The 24,304-nt window shown below is 42.0% G+C and overlaps 1 protein-coding gene across 29 annotated transcripts in view; it reads right to left on the reverse strand.

Annotated features, from left to right (window-relative positions):
- The window catches only part of DCAF8 (DDB1 and CUL4 associated factor 8), a 45,931-nt gene extending 27,538 nt beyond the window's left edge, over positions 1-18,393 (reverse strand). For 4 of the 29 annotated variants that reach the window (XR_013529458.1, XM_078356091.1, XM_008984717.5 and 1 more), the window contains exons 1-3: positions 18,124-18,331; positions 17,140-17,213; positions 149-223 (exon numbers count right to left, since the gene is read on the reverse strand). Coding sequence is in view for 20 of the 29 variants with exons in the window: in XM_078356091.1 (XP_078212217.1) it covers positions 149-197 (49 nt within the window). In the remaining 9 variants the exon portion in view is untranslated. Of the gene's footprint in view, positions 1-148; positions 224-10,035; positions 10,154-12,703; positions 12,794-16,400; positions 16,677-17,139; positions 17,214-17,967 lie in introns of those variants that run through there. The other 25 variants (XM_008984723.5, XM_008984716.5, XM_078356101.1 and 22 more) reach the window with 16 other exon arrangements.
- Positions 18,394-24,304: the final 5,911 nt, after the last annotated feature.

The raw sequence follows: 24,304 nt of genomic DNA on the forward strand, positions 1-24,304 counted from the left end.
GTGTTTCCTGTGTAGTTTCCTATAGTCAAAACAACACAGGAAAGTTTCCTTCCCTCCAATAGAATCCAGGCCTCCACTCTCTCTTGCAGGGAGGAGTAGAACCTCAGCTGATAGTAAAAATAGCTTCACCTTCATTTTGGCCCCTTACCATTAGCTAAGTCTGTTCTGCCATCTGTGCTGCTCCCTTTGCTGGACATCTTGAATGATGTTTGCTGTAGCCAGCCTGGGTTTGGGGAGGAAGAAACCAAAACAATTAGGAAACCACCTGGGAAAGAAAATAGGGACAAGGAGATTTAACAATGTACAAGGTTTTATCACTTTTATAAAACTGATTTGTGTATGCGTGCTTAACAGGGGCTTCTCAGCTTGTGAAAAGCACACCAGAATTTTTTCTTCCCTATGTTTAAATTCCATATAATGACATATTTTGGGGGAGGGTAAGTACCATCTCTTTATTTCCTTCACTGAGTAACTAGCAGTGATTTTTGAGATGGGAAAGTGGGATCTAAAATAAAACCTGGAACAGCAGGCACATATCAAGTGACAGGTACTGCATGCAAAGAGTCTCAACTCAATACATAAAGCTAACTTCAGCACTGCCCTCTAGGCAAGAATCTTCCAACGTAAATAAATGACATATGTGTCCTCAAACTCCGTAAAATACTTGTTATCACAACATAAAGAGATGGGTCAGATTCTGAATATAATTTTACACATAATCAACAGAAGAAATCAAACTCTTGGGGGAAGAGCGGGAGCTTTCTGTTCACTCAGATGACTAACTTCAAACTTAAAAAGGCACAACAGCTACTTAGGATTATAAGAAGAGCTGGAACTAGGAATCAGGAACACCCTATCCCTAGGAAAGAACCTTGTTTCGTTTCTCTTAGGACTAACAGTCTGTCTCTAAGCACAAAGACAAAGGTGGGGAAGAAAAGTGGGACATTTCCATTAAATCATCTCATCCCATTTCATTTAATGACAAACATTGTTTCACCTAAATCTACAAAATTTAACCAGACTCATCTTTTCTTAACAAGGAATCAGGGTATCTAACTTATTTCCTTTTATGCCACTAGAAAACATTCTTATTTTTTTCAGGGCCTCACTGCCACCTCCAGTAAATTCCAAAAAGCAAAGAATATTATTCAGATCAGAATTTTGTTAGGCCCTTTCAGTGACTTAGACAAAAGGCACTGGTAAAAGACAAAGTATAATTATGACCCCAGTCCTTGTATCCAGGCACACTGGCCTCTAATCTTTCAACAGCCCTTTCATTCCTATAACAATTATTCCAGAAGCAGCCTCATCCTTATCCTTACCCCCACTACCCTCTACAGAAATCTAAGCTGTTTTATTAAAAGTATCCTCTGTCAAGAGACAGTGGGCCAAAGACTGTTCACAATAGGCCAAGGTGGGAGTAGAAATACTACAAGAGTGGTGCTGAAGCTGACTGAATTTGAGGAAAGGGCACCTGGAAGGGTGATGATGAAAGACAATGCCAACAAAAAACAGATACATGAAGCAACGTAAACAAAAACAGTGAAGAGCTGTTTGCAGTGCATTTTGTTTTCCTCCTTTTGGAGGTAGAGAGTTTTGTATAGCATTCCTCACACAGCATTTGTTTCTCCCTCTCAACAGTCTTTGTTTATATTCTTTAGCAAAAGAGCATGTCTTCTCCATCTACGGTTTAAAATTTTATTAATTGCAAAAGTCTTATCAAGTGGGAAAAATGCACACTTTGTTAAGGTTAAAAATTAAGGTAATAAGCAAACCAGTGTAACATAAACAGATCTGATATTTTCCCACCTCCATAATCAAAACTCTTTACCATAGGTTTTACCCCACTCTTATCCCCTCCCACAGAGTTAAAAAGCAGCTCCAGAGAATCTCTCTCAAAACCAAATATCAACTCCTACAGGAGCCCGGACTGCCTGAACTTTTGACTCATAATTGCTCTAGAAACTACAGGTGCACAGATGATAAAAGTAAGTAGAATTAAATGTCAAAACTTCTGCAGAAGGATACTGTAGAGCAGTGGTCTCCAAACTGCTTATTAACCTCTAACAGTGAAAACTCTGAGCATGAACCTGATGTTCAAAGGTGTAGCATGCACCTGTAATCACAGCTACTCAGAAGGCTAAGGAAGGACTGCTGGAACTCAGAAATTCAAGACCAGCCTGGGCAGAACCGTGAGACCGCCATCTCAATCAACCAATGAAGAAGGCAGAGATGCTATGCTCTAGGTGTCAAGTACAGGAGCCACTGAAGAATCTTTTCCAGTCAGGTATGGCAACTCATGCCTGTAATCCCAGCACATTGGGAGGCCGAAGCAGAAGTTGGAGACCAGCCCAGGCAACATAAGAAGACCCCTGTCTCTACAAAAAATTTAAAAAAATCAGTCAGGAATGGTGGCATATGCCTGTAGTCCCAGCTACTTGGGGAAGCGCTGAGGTGGAAGGATCACATGAGCCACAGAAGTTGAGGCTACAGTGAGCTGTGATTATACCACTTCTCTCCAGCCAAGACAGTCTGCAAAAACAAAAGTTAAAAATCGGCTAGGCTCGGTGGTTCACGCCTGTAATCCCAGCACTTTGGGAGGCCAAGGTGGGGGAATCACCAGGTCGGGAGTTTGAGACCAGCTTGGCCAACATGGTGAAATCCTGTCTCTGCTAAAAATATGAAACATTAGTTGGATGTAGTGGCAGGCCCCTGTATTCCTAGCTACTTGGGAGGCTGAGGCAGGAGAATTGCTTGAAACTGGGAGCCAGAGGTTGCAGTGAGCTGAGATTGTGCCACTGCACCTCAGCCTGGGTGACACAGTGAAACTCCATATTAAAAAAAAAAAAAAAAATTTCCGTCACTGAAGAATACAAACTTCTTTTACAAATTGAGGTCTGCAGAGACCATATTAGACCCAAATCCAGACTGTTTTCTTCATTCTTCACCGTGTTATATTTCCAACAAATCCACTATTTTTACTTTGATCAACTTTCATGTAAAATGTAGTCCAAATCTAATCTTGCTGAGCTTGGAAAAGCTGATGAGCTCACTGCCCCAGGTAGTTAGAGGAGTTTAATTAGATTAGCTCCACTGTCTGTACTCTAAAAATAACTATAACCCCTGCCAAACTGAAGGTTAAAGAGTAACCCATTGGAGGATGAGGAAAAAAGACCCAGATGCCATTTTAATTTCACTAAGAAATTCCAGTAACCTAGATTTTTCTTGTCTTAGTAAGAACAAAGCCTTACATTTTTAACCAATTACATGACAAAACATTAACAAAAACCAGCCTGAGACTTTAATACACTGGATAAGAGTATTTTGTAAAAGAGGTATCAAGTGTCTCTTGTATAAAACCTCTTGCTCTTTTCCCCTCATATGAGGAAGGATCTGTACAAGACTACGTATCCCTTGTTGAGAATATCTTCTTATCCAAAATGCTTGGAACTGCAAGTGTTTCAAAGTTGAGCATCCAAAATCGGAAAATTCAAAATCTAAAATGCTCCAACAAATATTCCCTTTGAGCACCAAGTTGGCATTCAAAAAGTTTCAGATTTCAAAGCATTTTAGATTTCCAATTTTTGAATTTGGGATGCTCAACTTGTACCAGAATAACTGAACAGTCAACTGCCAAAAGGAAAAAAAAAAAAAAAGAACCTCAATTCATACATTGTACAACATACAAAAGAACTCAAAATGAATCACAAACCTAAATATAACTTAAAACAATATAACTTCCAAAAGAAAACAAAGAAAATAATCTCTTCCGTGACCTTGGATTAGGCAACACTTTCTTAGGATCGGACATAAAAATCACACACAAAAGTTAATTAGTTAGATCATCAAAATTAAAATCTCGCTGAGTGAGGTGGCTTATACCTATAATCCCAGCACTTTGGGAGGCCAACGCAGGTGGATCACCTGAGGTCAGGAGTTCGAGATCAGCCTGGCCAAGAAGGCAAAGCCCCGTCTCTACTAAAAATACAAAAATTAGCTGGGCTTGGTGGCACACGCCTGTAGTCCCTGCTACTGGGCAAGCTGAGGCAGGAGAATTGCTTGAACCCAGGAGGTGGAGGTTGCAGTGAGCCAAGATAGCACCACTATACACTCCATCCAGCCTGAGCGACAGAGGGACTCCGTCTTAAAAAAAAAAAAAAATTAAAATATCTCCAAGAGACACTGTTACAATAAGGCAAAGATAAGCTATAGACTGGAAGAAAATATCTACAAAACAAATATTTGACAAAGGACAATAACCAGAATATATTTTACAACTGTCACAACTAAATAATAATCACAAGCCACAAGTGGTGGCTCACATCTATAATCCCAGGATCAGCTGCGGTGAGCTATGATCCCCCTACTTTCTGCACTCCAACCTGGGCAAGACAGTAACACCATCTTAAAAAAAAAAAAAAAAGAGGCCAGGTGGGGTGGCTCACGCCTCTAATCCCAGCACTTTGGGAGATGGGTGGATCACCTGAGGTCAGGAATTCGAGGCCAGCCTGACCAACATGGTAAAATCCTGTCGCTATTAAAATACAAAATGAACTGGGCACGGTCAGGCGGCTGAGGCAGGAAGATCTCTTGAGCCTAGGAGGCAGAGGTTGCAAGTGAGCCATGATCACACCACTGCACAGCAGCCTGGGCAACAGAGAGAAACTCCGTCTCAAAAACTAACAAAAAAAGTACCCCTTGAAATAATGACCCCTTGAAATCAACCCGTTAAAAAGATCCTCAGCATTATTAATAATTAGGGAAATATAAATTAAAACCACAATGAGAATCCACTAAATATCTATTAGAATGGTTAAAAATTGTTTAAATAATAAAAATTTACTTTATTAAGTACTAACAAGAAGTAGAGCAACTAAAATTCTTATACACTGTTACTAGAAGTGCAAAACAGGGCTGGGCGCTGTGGCTCAAGCCTGTAATCCCAGCACTTTGGGAGGCCGAGGCAGGTGGATCACGAGGTCAAGAGACCGAGACCATCCTGGTCAACATGGTGAAACCTCGTCTCTACTAAAAATACAAAAAATTAGCTGGGCATAGCTGGGCATGGTGGCGCGTGCCTGTAATCCCAGCTACTCAGGAGGCTGAGGCAGGAGAATTGCCTGAACCCAGGAGGCGGAGGTTGCGGTGAGCCGAGATTACGCCATTGCACTCCAGCCTGGGTAACAAGAGCAACTCTGTCTCAAAAAAAAAAAAAAAAAAAAAAGAAATGCAAAACAGTATAGTCATTTTGAAAAAAGCACTTTGGCAGTTTCTTATAAAGTTAAATATACACTTACACAACTCAGGAATCCCACTTCAGCTTCAGGAATTTACACAACAAAAAAAGAGGCTAGGTGTGGTGGCTCAGATCTGTTATCCCAGCAATTTGGGAGGCTGAGGCAGGAGGATCGCTTGAGCCCAGGAATTAAACCAGCCTGGGTAACACAGCAAGACCCCATCTTTAAAAATAAATAAATAAATAAATAAAATAAAAAGGAAGGCTAGGCGAGGTGGCTCATGCATGTAATCCCAGCACTTTGGGAGGCCAAGGTGGGTGGATCATCTGAAGTCAGGAGTTCAAGACCAGCCTGACCAACATGGAGAAACCCCATCTCTACTACAAATACAAAATTAGCCAGGTGTGATGGCACAGCCCTAAAATCCCAGCTACTCGAGAAGCTGAGGCAAGGGAATCGCTTGAACCTGGGAGGTGGAGGTTGCAATCAGCTGAGATCACACCACTGTACTTCAGCCTGGGCAACAAGAGCGAAACTCCGTCTCAAAATAAAAAATGAAAAGGAAAATGTCCACAAAATTAAAAATACCCTGTCAGTGAATGTCTTAGTAGTTTTACTTAAATTCATAAAAAAAACTGGAAACAAACATTTTTCATCTGGGTCATAAACAAATCGGGCACAACAGGAGCAATAAAAAGGAATTAACTACTGATACAAGCAACAACATGGATAAATCTCAAGTATGTTACAGTAAGTCCAAGAATTCAGACTTAAACAGCTATACAATATATGATTCCACTTATAACACTTTCTGGAAAAGATCAAACTATAGGAATAGAGAGATCAGGGATTGCCAGGGGGTAGGTGCATGAAACTGACTACAACGGGCATGAGAAAACTTTCTGGAATAATGGAAATGTTCTATGCTCTAATCATGGGCATAACTATGCCTTTGTCAGAATTAAAAGAATAGGCCAACCTAAAAAAGGATACATTTCCCAGGTACGGCGGCTCACACCTGTAATCCCAGCAATTTAAGAGGCTGAGGCAGGCAGATCACGAGGACAGGAGATCGAGACCATCCTGGCCAACATGGTGAAACCCCATCTCGACTAAAAATATAAAAATTAGCAGGATGTGGTGGCTGGCACCTGTAGTCCCAGCTACTCAGGAGGCTGAGGCAGGAAAATAACTTGACCCCGGGAGGTGGAGGCTGCAGTAAGCCGTGATCACAACACCGCATTCCTGCCTGGTGACAGAGTGAGACTCCATCTCAAAAAAAAAAAAAAAAAAAAAGATAAATTTTACTGTATATAAATTATACTTGAATAAACATGGCCTAAAAAGAGAGAATGAGGGCCAGGCGTGGTGCCTCACACCTGCAATCCCAGTACTTTGGGAGGCTGAGGCAGACGGAATCTGAGGTCGGGAGTTCAAGACCAGCCTAACCAACATGCAGAAACCCTGTCTCTACTAAAAATACGAAGAAAATTTAGCCAGGTGTGGTGGCACATGCCTGTAATCCCAGTTACTTGGGAGGCTGAGGCAGAATTGCTTGAACCCAGAAGGCAGAGGCTGCAGTGAGCCAAGATCGTGCCACTGCACTCCAGCCTGGGTAACAAGAGCAAAACTTCATCTCAAAAAACAAAACAAAAAAAAAGGATGAGAGAAGTGTGAGGGAAAAATCATGCAAATTGTTAAATGACACAATACCATTAAAAACACTAAATTCTCAAGGCTGTGAGTAATGGAAGTTTACTAAAATGGTCAACATATCACAGCAAATGAACATACGGTCCAGACTTCTCACTTGAAAATGAAAGTGCTGCAAGGATTTTTGCTGCAACCAAGACTGCCTGTGTGATTTATCAGCCACCACATTAACGGCAAAACAAATCCTAAATACATCAAGAGTCTACAACCCTACTGTCTTGGTGATAACTAAGAATAGCAGTAACGTAAAGTAGTTCAAAGTAGTTCTTGTGGTTGTACTATTAATTTGCATGCTTATGCTTTTTATTTTTTAAATTTCTCTGAAGTTCATTTTAAATTCTTTGGTGTGTAGGGTCTATGAACACCGGTCTGATAACTACCTAACCTTGAGCTCGATTGAAACATCAACATGTAAATATTATTATTGTCCTTGATCCTTTTACTAAGACCTGAACTCAGTCTGTCAAATCTCATGATTTATATAATCCCAGCATTCTCTCAAGCCAGTGCCTGTCTCATTCTGCTACTCAAATGCCCAACTCTCCTACATAAACACCCATATTTAAAAGAGACAAGGTTTTAGAATTTCCTCTGAAACTCAAAGGTGATGAGAAGATAATTCAATTATTAGTAAGACAGAGAGCCACATAGTTCCAAGTTTCTTTTGGGAGGACAGATGTCCCATACCACTCATAAATGAGCAGCTGTTCAGGGTTGATCTCCATCCAAAGTACAAATTTGCTTTTCTAGGTCCCACAGTCCATCTGGTATCAACTAGTTTTACTTTCTCCACCTCCAATTTTTGTTTCCAAGCTGAAATGGCTCATTTTAACTTCATTTCCCGTTCCTTAATATTTCTCCTTCACAAGAAACACTTATTTCTCCAAGACTACTTTCCTGACTCCTACTGCCTGCCACACTCTAATAGCATAGTGTTTTTACGTTTTGTTTTTTTTTTTTCTTTTTTCTTCTTTTTTTTAAGACAGGGTCTCACTGTTGTATAGGCTGGAATGCAGTAATGCCCACTACAGCTTTGACCTCCCAGGCTCAAGTGATGCTCACACCTCAGTTCCTCTAGTAGCTTGGACTACAGGTGCACACCACCACACTCAGCTAAATTTTTTATATTTTTTTGTGAGACAATGGTGGGAGACATGTTGCCCAGGCTGGTCTAGAACTCCTGGATTCGAGCAATCAACTGCCTCGGCCTCTCAAAATGCTGGGATTACAAGTATAAGCCACTGCACCTGGCCGTACAGTGTTTATTATTCAGAGAAACTTAGGCACTGAAACTCAAAGGATGACCCCAAAGAGGCTGAAACTCATTATATAAAGCACATTTATGGTGGGTAGAACTTCAGTTCTGGGCTACTTTCTATTAAGTACTTGGAGGGATCGAACATGACACTGTCTCCTCTGGTGGGCTGGACAGATGAGTAGAAAGAGGAACAGGAAAATTAATATGTATTCCTACTGTGCTGAAGATCTGACAGTACAAACAATCCAACTTCAGAGAGGCTCTGGCCACAGACTCTCTAGCTCGGAGTCTAGGCTACTCATTTTTATACAAATTACAAGCCTCTGGCACCACCCAGTGGCCTATCTATAAGCAAACATGCTGATACACAACAATATACCAGGCAATATAGAAGCTACAAATATAAACAAGGCAGTCACAATCCCTTTTGTAACCAACTAATCAATTAGAAAAAATGAGTATATAACCATGATACAAGAGATACAAGTATCAGTAAGTATCATTTTTTAAAAAGATAAATAGAATGCTGTCATGGTTAACCAGAGGAAAAGATGTAGTTAGCTTCAGGGAAAAAGGAAACACTTCCATGGAAAATTAGCTTTTAAGATGGGCTTTAAAAGACAAGCAGGATTTCAACAGATAGAATTAAGAAAGAAAGACATTCCACAGGACCAGAGTGAGAAAAGACATGGAGGTTAAAAACCTGACATGTTCAAGAAATATATATGGGTAGTCTAGTTTGGCTAGATGGCAAGGTATAGTTGATTAGTTAAGAAGTATAGTAAAAACCTAGTTGTTGGGGGGCATCAGGCATCAGGAAAATAATTTTTTCAAAGATAGTAAGATGGACTGAAATGAAGGAAAAGGAAGGAGAAACAAGTTTAAAAGCTATTATAGTTGCCAAGATAAGAAGTAATGAGAGGCTGTCTTGGGTTTATGGCAAAGGGAATTCAAAAGGGATCAACATGAGAATTGTTGTAAAGGTAGATAAGCAGTTACAAAGCTGAAAGAGTCAGAAAAGACAAGTTCTTAGTCTGGTGCCCAGAGAAAATCAAGTGACTCAAATGAGAAGCTGGCAGGTGGGATAAGAGATTATTTTGAATATGCTTAAAATCCAAGCCAACATGTTAGGAAGGTAGTGATAAACAAATCTAAGTTTAGAACTTAAAAGTAGGGCCAGAGATACAGACTTGTGAATTATCTGTTCAGAGAAACTTCAAAATGAAACACCCTGTAAATAATACCTCACTAAAACAATTAGGTACCTAAGAAGGCTCTGGGAGAGTAAGTTCAAGGAAGGAATCTTGAGGAATACCCACCCTTAAAGAGAAAGGAGAGCAGAGAGAAAAATTAAGAACAAATAATCAAAAGTAAACCCCTGGGAGTCAAGAATAAAAAGGTTTCAAGATGAGAATAAGCTAAGCACAGTGGCTCATGCCTGTAATCCCAGCACTTGACACAGGCTAGAGGATCGCTTGAGCCCAGGAGTTTGACACCAACCTGAGCAACATAGGGAGACACTCTCTCTAAAAAAAATTTTTAAATTAGGCTGGGCATGGTGGCTGACGCCTGTAATTCTAACACTTTGGCAGGCTGAGGCGGGTGGATCACCTGAGGTCAGGAGTTCGAGACAAGCCTGGCTAACATGGTGAAACACTGTCTCTACTAAAAACACAAAAATTAGCCAGGTATGGTGGCACACTCCTGTGATCCCAGCTACTTGGGAGTCTGAGACAGAAGAATCACTTGAATCCGGGAGGGGGAGGATGCAGTGAACCGAGATCATGCCATCATACTCCAGAATTGGCAGGGTGTGGTGGTACACACCTGTAATACAAGCTGCTTGGGAGGCTGAGGTGGGAGAATCACTTGAGCCCCAGAGGTTGAGACTGCAGTAAGTCGTGATGGGGTCACTGTACTCCAGCCTAGGTGACAGAGCAAGACCCTCAGAAAAACAAACAAAAAACCAAGAAGATTATGAGGATAGTCCATGCTTCCAAAAAATACAGAAAACTGTACACTGTCAAAAGGCTGTAGAAGTCAAAACAGCTTTTCCCCTGGAACTATCTCAGAGATTGAGTGGAATGCTGATTTTCTCTCTAGTCAAGAATCATAAAACGCTAGGCTTCAGCTCTCTCAACTCTATAAAAATTATTTCCTGGGCCAGGCACGGTGGCTCAGACCTGTACTCCAAGCACTTTGGGTGTCCGAGGCAGGTGGATCACAAGTTCAGGAGTTTGAGACCAGCCTGTCCAACATGGTGAAACCCCATCTCTACTAAAAATACAAAAATTAGCCAGGTGTGATGGCAGGCACCTGTAATCCCAGCTACTCGGGAGGCTGAGACAGGAGAATCACTTGAAAATGCAAGGTAGAGGTTGCAACGCGCCAAGATCGTGCCACTGAACTCCAGTCTGAGCAAAAGAGCGGAACTCTGTCTCAGAAAAAAAAAAAAGGAAAATTATTTCCTTAAAAAAAACTCATTAGCCTACCAATACAGCATACTATGTGTAAACAATGAAAAAATGTTTTTATTCCTATTGTCATCTGAATATTTTGTATATATGTTTATAAGAAATATTTAATTCTACCTTTCAGCTCATTTGCTTCATCACTTGGCTTTGAAAAGCCCTGTTTTTAAAGACAGCCTATATTATAAAAGAAAGAAAAGGGCTTTGTTGTCAAACAGATCTGAGTTTGAATTCTATCTCTACCATCTACTTTTGAATTTTTCTTTTGTAAAATGAGATAATACCACCACCATGCAGGAATTTAGAGGATTAAATATAATGTATGCTAAGAGCCTGTTCATACATAGTAGGCAACTTATATTATTTTTCTAGTTTCACATCGCTATACCAGACTACATTTCCTAGAAAAGCCTGGACTTCTTTACCACTCAGCAATGATTCTCCAAACATTGTACACAATATAGGATACAGTTCCAAGTCTATGAAATCTTCTTACCCATTCTCTCTGGTGTTTTAAAGAATTCAGAGAGCGCTGTTAATACCAGCACTTTGGGAGGCCGAGGCGGGTGGACCACAAGGTCAAGAGATCGAGACCATCCAGGTCAACATGGTGAAACCCTGTCTCTACTAAATATATAAGAAAAATCAGCTGGGCCTGGTGGTGTGTGCCTGTAATCCCAGCTACTCGGGAGGCTGAGGCAGGAGAATTGCCTGAACCCAGGAGGCGGAGGTTGCGGTGAGCTGAGATTGTGCCATTGCACTCCAGCCTGGGTAACAACAGCGAAACTCCATCTCAAAAAAAAAAACCTTCTTTCAAGTATTCATGTTTTATGAACTGGAGTAAGGCAATCTACCCAGGAACCTACAATAAAAGCCTCCCTAATTTTTTTTCCCTCTTTTTATTTAATTTTCAAAATAATATTTTTTACTCTTATTATTGTAGAGACAGAGTCTCACTATCTTGCCCAGTGTGGTCTCAAACTCCTGGGTTCAAGTGATCTTCTACCTAACCTAGCCTACCCCAAGTGCTGGGATTATAGATATGAACCACCATACTTGGCCTCTTCTCCCTCTTGAAGGTTCTGAGGATACGCAAAATTGGAGGACTGTAAAGCAATCACCATGGATAACTATGAATAAGGAACTTTGTTCCTTCTTTGGATTAAGGCCTTCTGCTCTCCCTATTGGTAACACCAAACGCCCAGTGTTTATACTTTACTGGCTTCAATTGTTTTTTTTTGTTGTTGTTGTTTTTCAGACAGGGCCTCACTCTGTCACCCAGGCTGGAGTGCAGTGGCATGATCTCAGCTCACTGCAACTTCTGCCTCCCAGGTAGCTGGGACTACAGGTGCATGCCACCTCAGCCTGCTAATTTTTGTATTTTTAGTAAAGATGGTATTTTGGCATGTTGGCCAGGTTGGTCTTAAACTCTTGACCTCAGGTGACTTGCCTGCCTCAGCCTCCCAAAATGCTGAGATTACAGGCGTTAGAGCCTCTGTATCTGGCCTCTGGCTTTAATTCTAACAACAGTATTTCAGAGTATGTTAGGAATGTAATCTAACCATTAAGTGCTCATTTCCAGCAGTAGAACTAAGAAACTTTTTTTTTTTTTAAGAGCAAGGTCTTACTATATTGCCCAGGCTGGCCGGAAACTCCCGGGCTCAAGCAGTCCTTCCAACTCAACCCCCGAGTAGCTGGGATTACAGGTACACACCACTGTACCTCACAAAGGGAACTCACTATAAAAACATACAAGCCCGTTTATCTCAATTTAACTAAAGCTAAGGGAAATCTACTTTCCATCTCAATTTACCTTTACACATCAGAAGTCTATTGCCATTACTAGTTTTTACCATTTATATTTCAATTTTTTCTTAATTGCCAGAAAGGATTTAAGATGGAATGTTGATGCTTCAAATAAAGCAATAAAGAGAGGCTTAAAACATCAAGAAGTGCCCTCCTACAGGTTAGGTTTAGAAGAAAGGGTCCAATGTTGGATCCTAAGTAAGGTTAACAAAACATACCTGGTAATGTGGCAATGATTAAAGTACACCAGAGGAATACAGTCACTTGGCTACCATTAAAGGTAAACCCTATAGTAGCTTTCCAGAAGGCTAAGAAAAAAAAAGGAAGAAAAAAATGGCATGTGAGGCAAATATGTATGCGTCACTTTAGAACTTGGACTGACCTCCTTAAACAGTATCTTCAGAAGATAAACAACAAATATCTAATCTCAGATACAGTGATGAAAATTTTTGCAATAACCCAATCCATTAGACATACTATTAATACATTTCATTAATAAGATTCCATCCTTGTCATATTAATTACTCCCCGATGCCCTATTGGCAACCTCAAAGCAGCCTCCGTTCATTAATTTATCTCTATCGTAACACATTCCTGGGGTTAGGTGGTACTTGAGAAATCTGGCTTCTGGCCCAGAAATTATGTCCTGTAGAGGCAGAGATAAAGGACTGCCACAAAGAAGTGACAATTCATAAAATTCATCACTTACTAATTTTTGAAAAGCTTTCAAAGACTTTCTACTTACTCTAAGGACAGAATGATTAAATCAATAAAGAGCAAGCATCCTCCTTTTTGACTAATTTTAACAGCAATGGAGTTTCTTGGGTATATTTGTGAAAATAAAAGATGAAGTTTTTAGTATTACTATAAAGCTAATCTAAAACTCAATTTTTGGCTCCAAAATGAAGATATACAAAGTCATTTACTACTCCATGCCTATTGCTGATTGAATTGAGTTGCCTATGTTCCAAATGGGTGAGGATAAACAACAGATTATCTTAGTTCACTGATAATCTGCTTTAAAAAAAAAAAAAAAGCTAATTCAATCTCAGAGACTTAAAAACTAACTCTAACACCAATGTTATGCAATAAAAAGTCCTGTTTGGACACTGCTATTTCTCTTTTATAATCTGGATATTTCCTAGACACGTTTAGAATAACTTTTTTACAGTCGAAACAATGGAGTAATGAATCTATCTACTGGAAGCAGTTTAATAGGCACTTTATGATTTTAAAAGCCTATAGCTCACCTGACAGAATACAAGACTTAGAGCATGAAAGTCAAGATCCCAGTCTTTTGCAACAGGGTGCGCTCCTATACAATGTCTTCTACTAGAGTCTGTTTGCTTTTAAAATGCCAGTATTGTTTTAAACTGTCAATAAAAAGGCTGCTTTCTTTCAGCTCTCTGAAGACAAGCTTCTGTCTTAGGTTGGTCCTATTCAACACTAAGGACCATGGCACTGGGACTGATTCTGTTGTTTTTTTTTTTTTTTTTTTTTTGAGACCAGGTCTCGCTCTGTTACCATTACTAAAATGCAGTGGCACAATCTCAGCTCACTGAAGCCTCTACCTCCTGGACTCAAAACAATCCTCCCACTTCAGCCTCCCAAGGAGCTGGGACTACAAGTACATGCCCCATGCCTGGCTAATTTTTTTTTAATTTTTGTAGAGACAAAGTCTCACTATACTGCCTAGTCTGGTCTTGAATAACTATGCTCAAATGATCCTCCCACCTTGGCCTCCCAAAAGGGCTGGGATTATGACATGAGCCACTGCACTCGGCCTGGCAGATTCCTATACATTTAATTGACTGCACTTTAACAGGGTGCAGTGGCTCACACCTGTAATCTCAGCACTTTGAAAGGCTGAGGCCGGAGGACTGTTTGAGCCTAGGGGTTTGAGACTAGCCTGGGCAATATGGCAAAACCTCATCTTAACAAAAATTAGCCAGCTGTGGTGGCATGCACCTATAGTTCCAGCTACTCAAGAGGCTGAGGTGGGAGGATCACCTAAGCCCATGAGGACAAGGTTGCAGTGAGCCATAATGGCACCACTGCACTAGCCTAGGTGACAAAGACCCTGTTTCAAAAATAAACAGATTGCACTTTAACTAAAAGGTTGGTGGTAGGAACTAAAAGGTCAAAAGCATTCTTAGCCTCCCACTCCAGCCATCCTAGGAAATACTACCTAATAAGATGTCACAATTCTTAAGTAAACACCTAAAATCCTGGAAATATAAAAATATCTTCAAGTTGGGTGCTGTGGCTATGTCTGTAATTCCAGCACTTTGGGAGGCCAAGATGGGAGGATCACTTGAGACCAGATGGGCAACAAAGTGAGACCTCATCTCTAATTTAAAAAAAAAAAAATTAGCTAGGTATGGTATGCCTGTGGTCCCAGCTACTCAGCTGAGGTGGGAGGATCACTTGAGCCCGGGAGTTCGAGACCAGCCTGGGCAACAAAGTAAGACCCTATCTCTACAAAAATAAAACATAATAAAACTTCAGAAGGATAAAAAATTTAGAGTGTGGTCCAAAGACTAGAAATACTGATTTACTATATACACAGATGTGACCTGGGGATTCTTACCTAGCACATAAGGAAATAAACAGTCAAAATTATCCCTTTTTCAACGTATTTCCTTTTCTCCTCCTACCCTTCCCCTCACCTGACGTGGATCTTCAGAGTTCATAAAAACACAAATGATACAAATGCAATCTCAGCCCACCTCACCACCACCCTGGAGAGTCCTTACTTTACAATGGAGAATTTCGACCCTGGATGATGGTAATGAAAAGTTAATCAAACCTAAAATGATCACTGGTCGGAATGACATGGCTGCTTTCACTGTGATATTATCAGTACTTAATTTTCATGTGCCCTTGCCAAAAAGATGTGAAAGAAGTCAACAAAAGGTTTAAAACTCTTCACCTGTGCTATCATATTATTAAGATGGTCCAGCTGTGGAGGTGAAAAAAAAGAACTCTTCATTCCTAACTCTCTACCCCTGATTCACTTTAAAAAGAAATGAGACCTTTTCCTCAGATAGTTCTTTGATAATTTGTTGATGAGGATCACTGTACAGCCCAACAAGGAAAAAATGTATTCCCTTCACGGCAAAAAAAAAGGAAAGTCTAGAGTAGTTGCAGTAGAGGGAACACTGCAGCACAAAGGGAAAGAATTACAACACTGCCAACTCTGATCAGGTGTGCTAATAGAGAGACCAAGAAGGAAGCAATGAATAAAAAACTTACTGATGTTTAAGAATACATTTTAAAATATACATACACCAACATCTAATATTCTCTCTGTCCTCTTATGAACCCTCACCAGGGGAATGTTGTGTTCAGAAGACAACTCTAGGTGGGCACTTAACAAAGGACACGTCTAAGCTGAACAACTAAAATTCAGTTTGGAAAATTCACCAGAAAAATGTGTTCTCAAGCAAAATGTAAAGAAGTATCAATTAATGTATAACTTATTCAAAGCTATATCAATGATGTGCAAAGAAAACAAAATATTTTTTGAGTGTGCATCACGTGCTCTTAGATTACTAAGAGCTTTAAATAGATTCCCTATAATATTAACAATGACCCTGGGAGGTAAGTGGTATTATCATACTTTTAGAGTTGAGGAAATTAAGATTCAGAGAAGTTTAAGTAACTTGCTCAAGGTCACATAGTTAAGAAACATTAGTATTCAAACCCTGAATTAAAATAAAGTCTGTCCAATCTCTAAAGACTGTACTTTTCTCTTTATATCTTACTGATACACATGCACACCATCACTAATAATTTTATTCCAGTCCATAATGAGCATTTTCTAATTCAGTCATCAGATGGAATAAAACTCACCAATGTCACTCTCAATCTTTTCCTACTACAAATTATATAGATGGAATCGGCCAGGCTTACCTTCTAGCCACTTAGCTTTTCTGTCACATGCCGTGAACCTCTATTCTCTGCCACGAGAAACCTAAAGCCTTACAAAAACTGCATTTGTAAGTATGTTCTGACTCCCTTTTTGGCACCAGCCCATGCTGCTGAATACCCAGGATGTTTCTTCTGCTAACCAAGAATTCTTCAGACCAGCTACAAGAGAAAGAGCAGCCACTTTTACAAAAAATGTCCTACTATATTCTAAAAAGTCGGAATTCTGAAATAGACTGGACTCAGACACCAACTAAAGGCAGCATCACTCAACACTCCCCAGCTTTTAAGTCACAAGCAGCTAAATATTCACCTCTAAATGCCAAGGGATGACAATCCAAAGCTGTGAGGAGAGAAGAGACTTGATTTGACAACAGACTGAACAGAATTCAGGCAAACTAAGTCCCAGTTTTTAACCGTGTAAGAAACACGATCGACACAAAGACAAAATACAAAGAAGAAAAGACATGGGGGGGGGCACACATTCACTTCTAGGCTTAAGTCATCTGAAGATATACAGCGATAGTTTAGGACAGAAAGACAAGAAGCCCACAGACATTTAAACTTGTAAAAGTAATTTAACCAGAGTTGGAACAAAGCCAAGAACAACACCCAAACTCTTTGGGAAACTGCTAGGAAGTTTATGACTTTCGTGGTCAGCAGGTGAACATCAGGGCAGTCTGTCTTGAACTCAAGAATTTTAATTCCTCCAACTCCCACTCACCTTTCCTCCTTTTATCACTGAAGTAAGGCCAGGCTGAGCTCCTGAGAAAATAGGTCTGCAGATTCACTGAAGGACTGAGAAAAGTTAAAGTTTACATGGCAAAGGTGTGTCTTCTACTAAACATAATAAAAATATTTATGATACACTTTAATATTTTTAGACCTTCTCAAAACTATTTAAAAGCAGAATAACTTAATTCTAATTACTGAACTAAGAACCCACACACATATGGAAATAAAATGAGCCACCATGAAGATTAGAAGCCAGGCAAGTAATCTCCCAGCTCCACTAAAACGTAAAGTCATTTAAAAGGATAATCTGAATCTTTTCAACGCTAAACCATAACCAAACAACCTTTCAACAAGAAGCCACAGAGCAGAAGGGGGAAATCCCGGAGAGAATGTGATAGCGCTAGTGCCGGTTTGTTTACAGAGACTCCAGTAACAATCATGAGTCAGAAATTCAAGCCACCAGATGCTTTCCAACTAACAGGGACCAAATGGGACCGTTCTACGATATCCTAAAAGATTTGGGAGTTAGAGGAGGTAAACTAAGAGAATTATATTACAAAGGGTACGAGACCATAAGACAACAACCGACTCCGGGATTCTTGGACCTCGGCCTTCCGTACAAGGTGCTGGGCCTGAGAACTTAGGATGGGGGAGGGGGACACACTGCGCGGTGGCCCTGAGGTGACGGGGAGACGCAGAGCAAACCGTGTCCCTCAATCTAAGGGGAGAAATAGGAGCGCACAAATGAGTCACCCAACGAAGCAAGACGTCCCTGTGAACTGTGGGGCTGGCTCTTGGGGGCAACTCCAGGGCTGACCTGAGGAAAGGACAACCAGTACTCCCGGCGATGACTTCGGGTCAGCGGAAGGAAAAGACCTGAGCGCTAGGAGCTTGGGGAAGGGGTCAGGCCCATCCTTAGGGGAAACCGGCTGAAGAGCTGGGGGGGCAGGCCGAGCGGGAACGAGACACAGACCGGGTAGGTCAAGAGGGGGTGTCCGGCTGGGGCAGTTACAAGCACGGGAATCGGCGAGGCTCAGCAGCCCGCTTCCCGTCTTGGGTCATCCTTCTGTTAGCGGCTGCTCCGACTGTTCCAGGCCCAGCCGCCCCGACCACTGCCACCACCGACGCCGCCGCCATCTTACACTGGCCAGCGGCCGCCACCACCGCCGCCTCCGCTCTCTGCGCTTGCGCCTGCGCTGCCACGCTTTCCGGCCCCGTTTGCGACGATGTGCTCCAGAAGACTGAGGGAAGAGTGGTCGCGCGAGCTCGGAGCTCTCAACCCTCCTCGAAGGACGCACAAGGGGCGGGGTTTAAGGCCAACGGCAAACAGAGCGAGGGACGCGTGCGCGTTACCGAAGAGGCAAAGTTGTTTTTGTGGTTTCTTGGAGCTCGCTTCTCATGTGATACGCAGAACAAATACGAGTTAGGGGCTTCCCAGAGTTGGGATAGAAATAAACTAAATGTCCAAGGGATTGGCAGGCCATTTCCTGGATGATGGCCAGTTTTGCCGTGTTTGAACACTGGGAACGAGCAATGATTGGCAAAAGGATTTCTTCTGAATATCCGTTTCCTTTCAGGATTTTGTTTCCTTAAGTGGTTTCTATACTATCGAGGCCCATTTTCCCCTGGGAGTCTCCATTTACGTATTTTTAAAGAAGGGGCTCAGTAGCTTGAGGTGTAACTAGGCTATTCCAGAGGCTCTTTTCTGAAGAGACGTGGTGTGGTAAAGGTTTCCAAGAGTGGGCCGGGTGATGCGGGGTGACTTTTGTACTCGTTTCATTATGACACCTACAGGAACCGTGCAGAGGATTACTCCCAGCTGCGAGGCTGGGGAATTTTTTTTTTTTTTTTTTTACCAGAAGGCTGGGTTGCAAAAATCTGACCCTTTTTCACCTCCCCGACCACTACTTATATATTACAGGCAATAGACACTTACCTGGTTTACTTCCATTATTGCCATTACAGTTAAACACAAGGCAGAGTGACTTTTAAAAATGTAAGGTCTGGGCTGGGCGCGGTGGCTCAGGTCTATAATCCCAACACTTTGAGAGGCCGAGGCGCGTGGATCACCTGAGGTCAGGAGTTCGAGACCAACGTGGTGAAACCCCGTCTATACTAAAAAATAACAAAAAATAGCTGGGCATGGTGGTGGGCTACCGTAATCCCTTCGACTTGGGAGGCTGAGTAAGGCAGGAGAATCGCTTGAACCCAGGAGGCGGATGTTGCGTTGAGCCAAGATCGCGCGATTGCACTCCAGTCTGGGCAACAGGAGCGAAATTCCCTCTCAAAAAAACAAAACAAAACAAAACAAAAACCCTGTAAGTTCTGGCCCGGCGCGGTGGCCCATGCCTGTAATCCTAGGACTTAGGGAGGCTGAGGTGGGCGGATCACTTGAGGTCAGGAGTTGGAAACCATCCTGGCCAACGTGGTAAAACCCCGTCTCTACTAAAAATACATTTAAAAAAAAATTTAGCCGGGCATGGTGGCAGTCTTCTGTAATCCCAGCTACTTGGGAGGCTGAGGCAGGAGAATCGCTTGAACCCGGGAGGCAGAGGTTGCAGTGAGCCAAGATCACACCACTGCACTGCAGCCTGGGTGGTAGAGACTCCATCTTTAAAATAAATAAATAAATAAGGCCATGTATTTTCCCAGTCTCCTTGCTGCTCAAAACCTCCAATAGCTTCCCATCACGTAGTAAAAGTCAAAAGTATGATAGCCTTAAAGCCCATCAAAAAATCAATTGCCTCTAAGAAGGGCCCTATATGATCTGGCACCAGCCCATTTATCAGATTCATCTCCTCCCACACTGACTAGCCCTGCTCTAGCCTCACTGGCCTTACTGTCCCTCCAAACAAAGCATGTCCCAGCCCTAGAGTTTTTTTTTCTTCTTTTCTTGGAATGTCCATCTACTAGATCTTTACTAGACTTGAGGTGTCTGTTGAAATCCTACTTCCTAAGACAGGCAGCTCTTGACTATTCTAACTAAAATGGAACCCATCCCATTATCCTCCATCCCTTTACTCTGCACTGTTTTTTTCATAACATTTTTTCCCTATAACATTTAATCTAAAATTACATATTTGTAATCCAGCTACACTACCAGAATATAAATTATTGAAGGTAAGGACTATGTTTTTACCATCTTTGTAATCTCAACACCTAGAAGAGGGTTACAGCACAAAGTAGCTATTTAATGCCCTACCATCCTATTCATTCTTTTATTTATTCAGTCAACAACTATTTATTGATTTCCTGCTCTGGGAGGCCCTGTTCTATGTGTTGGGGCTGCAACAGTGAAGATAGGATTCTTGCATTCATGGAACTTAGTGCAAGGTTTGGGAGCATAGGAAGAGGAGAGAGATGCACAGATAAAATCTAAAGTTATGAGGAGTACTGTAAAGGAAAATAAAGCAGAATAAAAATGGGTTACCTGGATGGGTGTGCTCTTTTACACAGGGGGTTCAGGGAAGGCCCCTCTGCTGAGGTGACATCTGAATAAGGTTTGAAGTGAGACAGTAAGCTATACAAACTTGGGAAAGAACATTTCAAGCAGAAGAAACAACAAGGTAAATTCCTTACAGCTTGACTGTGCCTGACAAGGAAGCCACTGTGGCAAAAGAACAGATAGGAAATGAAATTAGTTTGGAGAAACAAGATAGGAGCCAGATCACTTACGGATTTATGAACCAAAGAAAGGACTTTGAATTTTATCCTAAGAATGCCTGGAAGCCATGGAGAGTGTTGAGTAAGAGTGACATGATCTGATTTATAATTGAAGAGGTTCACTCTGGTTGATTGATTGAGAACTCCCTGTAGGGAAGCCAAATAGAAGCCAAAAGACCAGTTAGGAAGCTACTGCAAAAGACCTGCAGGACTAGTGTTGCAATGAAAGTGGCAGGATTCAGGATGTATTCTGTGAAAGTGATGTAGAGGTTGATGCACCACCACGCCCCACTAATTTTTCTAGGGACTGGGTTTTGCCATGTTGGCCAGGCTGGTCTGAAACTCCTGACATCAGGATATCTGCCCACTTTGGCCTCCTAAAGTTCTGGGATTACAGCTGTGAGCCACCACACCCAGCCAAAAAACAATTTTTCAAGGAAATACATCTCACTATGTTGCCCAGGTTGGAGTGCAGAGGCTATTCACAGGCATGATCATAGTACACTTCAGCCTTGAACTCCTGGCCTCAAGGGATCCTCCTGCATTAGCCTCCTGAGTAGGCAGGACTATAAGCACATGCCACCATGCCCAACAGATTATCTTTTTTTTTTTCTTTTAACACAGGTCTTGCTGTGTCATGAACACAGTTTATTGCAACCCTGACCTCCTGGGCTCAAGTAATCCTCCTGCCTCAGACTCCCATGTAGCTGAGACCATAGGCACATGCCACCATGCCCAGCTAATTTTGTTTTTTTTTTTTAAGAGATGAGGTCTCGGCTGGGGGCGGTGGCTCACGCCTATAATCCCAGCACTTTGGGAGGCCGAGGCAGGTGGATGACGAGGTCAAGAGATCGAGACCATACTGGTCAACATGGTGAAACCCTGTCTCTACTAAAAATACAAAAAAATTGGCTGGGCATGGTGGCGCACGCCTGTAGTCCCAGCTACTTGAGAGGCTGAGGCAGGAGAATTGCTTGAACCCAGAAGGCGGAGGTTGCAATGAGCCGACTAACAAGAGTGCTGCGCTCCAGCCTGGGTAACAAGAGTGAAACTCCGTCTCAAAAAAAAAAAAAAAGAAAAGAAAAGAAAAAAAAAAAGAGATGAGGTCTCTTTGTTGTCCAGGCTATTCTTGAACTCCTGAGCTCAAGTGATCCTCCTGCCTTGGCATCCTAAAGTAGTGCTGGGAATACAGATTCGAGCCACCACACCCAGCCCAAATTGTCGCTCTATCTCTCTCTCTTTTTTTGAAATGGAGTTTCTCTCTTGTTGCCCAGGCTTGAGAGCAATGGTGCAATCTTGGCTTACTGCAACCTCTGCCTCCCGGGTTCAAGTGATTCTCCTGCCTCAGCCTACACAATAGCTGAGATTACAGGCGCCCACCACCACGCCCAGCTGATTTTTGCATTTTTAGTAGAGACAGGGTTTCACCACGTTGGTCAGCCAGTTCTCAAAATCCTGACCTCAGGTGATCCACGCACCTCAGCCTCCCAAAGAAAAACCACACCTGGCCCAGATTGTCTTTACTATTGAGTATATATTCTAGATACGAATCTCTTATCAGATATATGATTTGCAAATATTTTCTCCCCTTCTGTGTGTTGTCTTTCATGATGATGTCCCTTGAGGCCCAAAACTTTTAAATTTTGATGTGCTCCAACTTATATTTTTGTTGTTGCTCATGCTTTTGGTGTCATATCTAAGGATCCTTTGCAATACCCAAAGTCCTAAAGGTTCTACTCCTGTGTTGTCTTCTAAGAACTTTAGTTTACGTTCTTACTTTTAGGCCATTCATCGATTTTATCTTTTGTAAATAGTGTGAAAATTGAACTTCACTCCTTTGCATGTGGCTATGCAGTTGTCCCAGCACCATTTGTTGAAAAACTATTATTTCCATGTGGGATGGTCTTGGCACCCTTGTCAAAAATCAATTGACTATAGATATGAGTTTATTGGCAGGCTCTGTGGCTCAAGCCTGTAATCCCAGCACTTTGGAAGGCTGAGGCGGGTGGATCACGAGGTCAAGAGATCGAGACCATCCTAGTCAACAAGGTGAAACCTGTCTCTACTAAAAATACAAAAATTAGCTGGGCATGGTGGTGCGTGCCTGTAGTCCCAGCTACTCGGGAGGCTGAGGCAGGAGAATTGCTTGAGCCCAGGAGGCGGAGGTTGCAGTGAGCCGTGATCGTGCCCATTGCACTCCAGCCTGGGTAACAAGAGCGAAACTTCGCCTCAAAAAAAAAGGCATGAGTTTATTTCTGTACTCTTAATTCTTTTTTTTTTTTTTTTTTTCTGAGACGGAGTTTCGCTCTTGTTTACCCAGGCTGGAGTGCAATGGCACGATCTTGGCTCACCGCAACCTCTGCCTTCTGGGTTCAGGCAATTCTCCTGCCTCGGTCTCCCAAGTAGCTGGGATTACAGGCACACTCCACCATGCCCAGCTAATTTTTGTATTTTTAGTAGAGACGGGGTTTCACCATGTTGACCAAGATGGTCTCGATCTGTTGACCTCGTGATCCACCCGCCTCGGCCTCCCAAAGGGCTGGGATTACAGGTGTGAGCCACCGCGCCCGGCCTGTACTCTTAATTCTATTCCACTGATCTCTATATTGATTCTTCTGCCAGTCCCACACTGTCTTTTTTCTTTCTTTTTTTAGGACAGGGTTTCACTTTATCGCCCAGGCTGGAGTACAGGGGTGTGATCTTGGCTCACTGCAGTCTTGACTTCCTGGACTCACATGATCATCCCACCTCAGCCTCCCAAATAGCTGGGAACACACCTGGGTAATTTTTAAAAATTTGTTTTATGTAGAGACAAAGTCCCACTATGTTGTCCAGGCTAATTATGAACTCCTGGGCTCAAGTGATCCTCCCACTTTGGCCTAAGTGCTGGGATTACAGGCATGAGCCACTGTACCCAGACTTACAATTTTTTGCAGAGATGGGGTCTCACTGTGTTGTCCAGGCTGGAGGACTTTTTATATGCAAGATAATGCCATCTGTGAATATAGTTCTACTCTTCCTTTCCAATCTGGATGCCCTGTCTTGCTTTCTCTTGCCTAATTGCTCTGCCTAGAACCTTCAGCACAATGTTGACTTGAAGTGGCAAGAGTGAATATCCTTGTTTTCCTGATACTGTAGGAAAAGTATCCAGTCTTTCACCATTAAGTATGATGTTAGCTATAGGTTACTCCTAAGTGCACTTTTATTAAGCTGACAAAGTCCCCATCTATTCCAGCCAATGGCCCCTTGGCATTCCAAAACTGAACTCACTTTTGTTCTACCTTCTGTCAAACCCAAAGTGTTCTGATTTCTTGATATCTCTTAGTTGGCACCACTATTAACCTGTCTTAGGTTGGATTCTCTAAAAGCAGAGCCTGAGAAAGTGATTCTGGACAAAACTTTTATTGAGGTAGTGCTCTCAAGTAAAACCTGTAATAAAGTGAGGGAAGCAATATAGGGCAGGGGGTAAGGTTAGCAAAAAGATTCAGATT

The sequence above is a fragment of the Callithrix jacchus genome, chromosome 18 (assembly GCF_049354715.1).
Source record: "Callithrix jacchus isolate 240 chromosome 18, calJac240_pri, whole genome shotgun sequence".
NCBI classification, from domain to species: domain Eukaryota; kingdom Metazoa; phylum Chordata; class Mammalia; order Primates; family Cebidae; genus Callithrix; species Callithrix jacchus.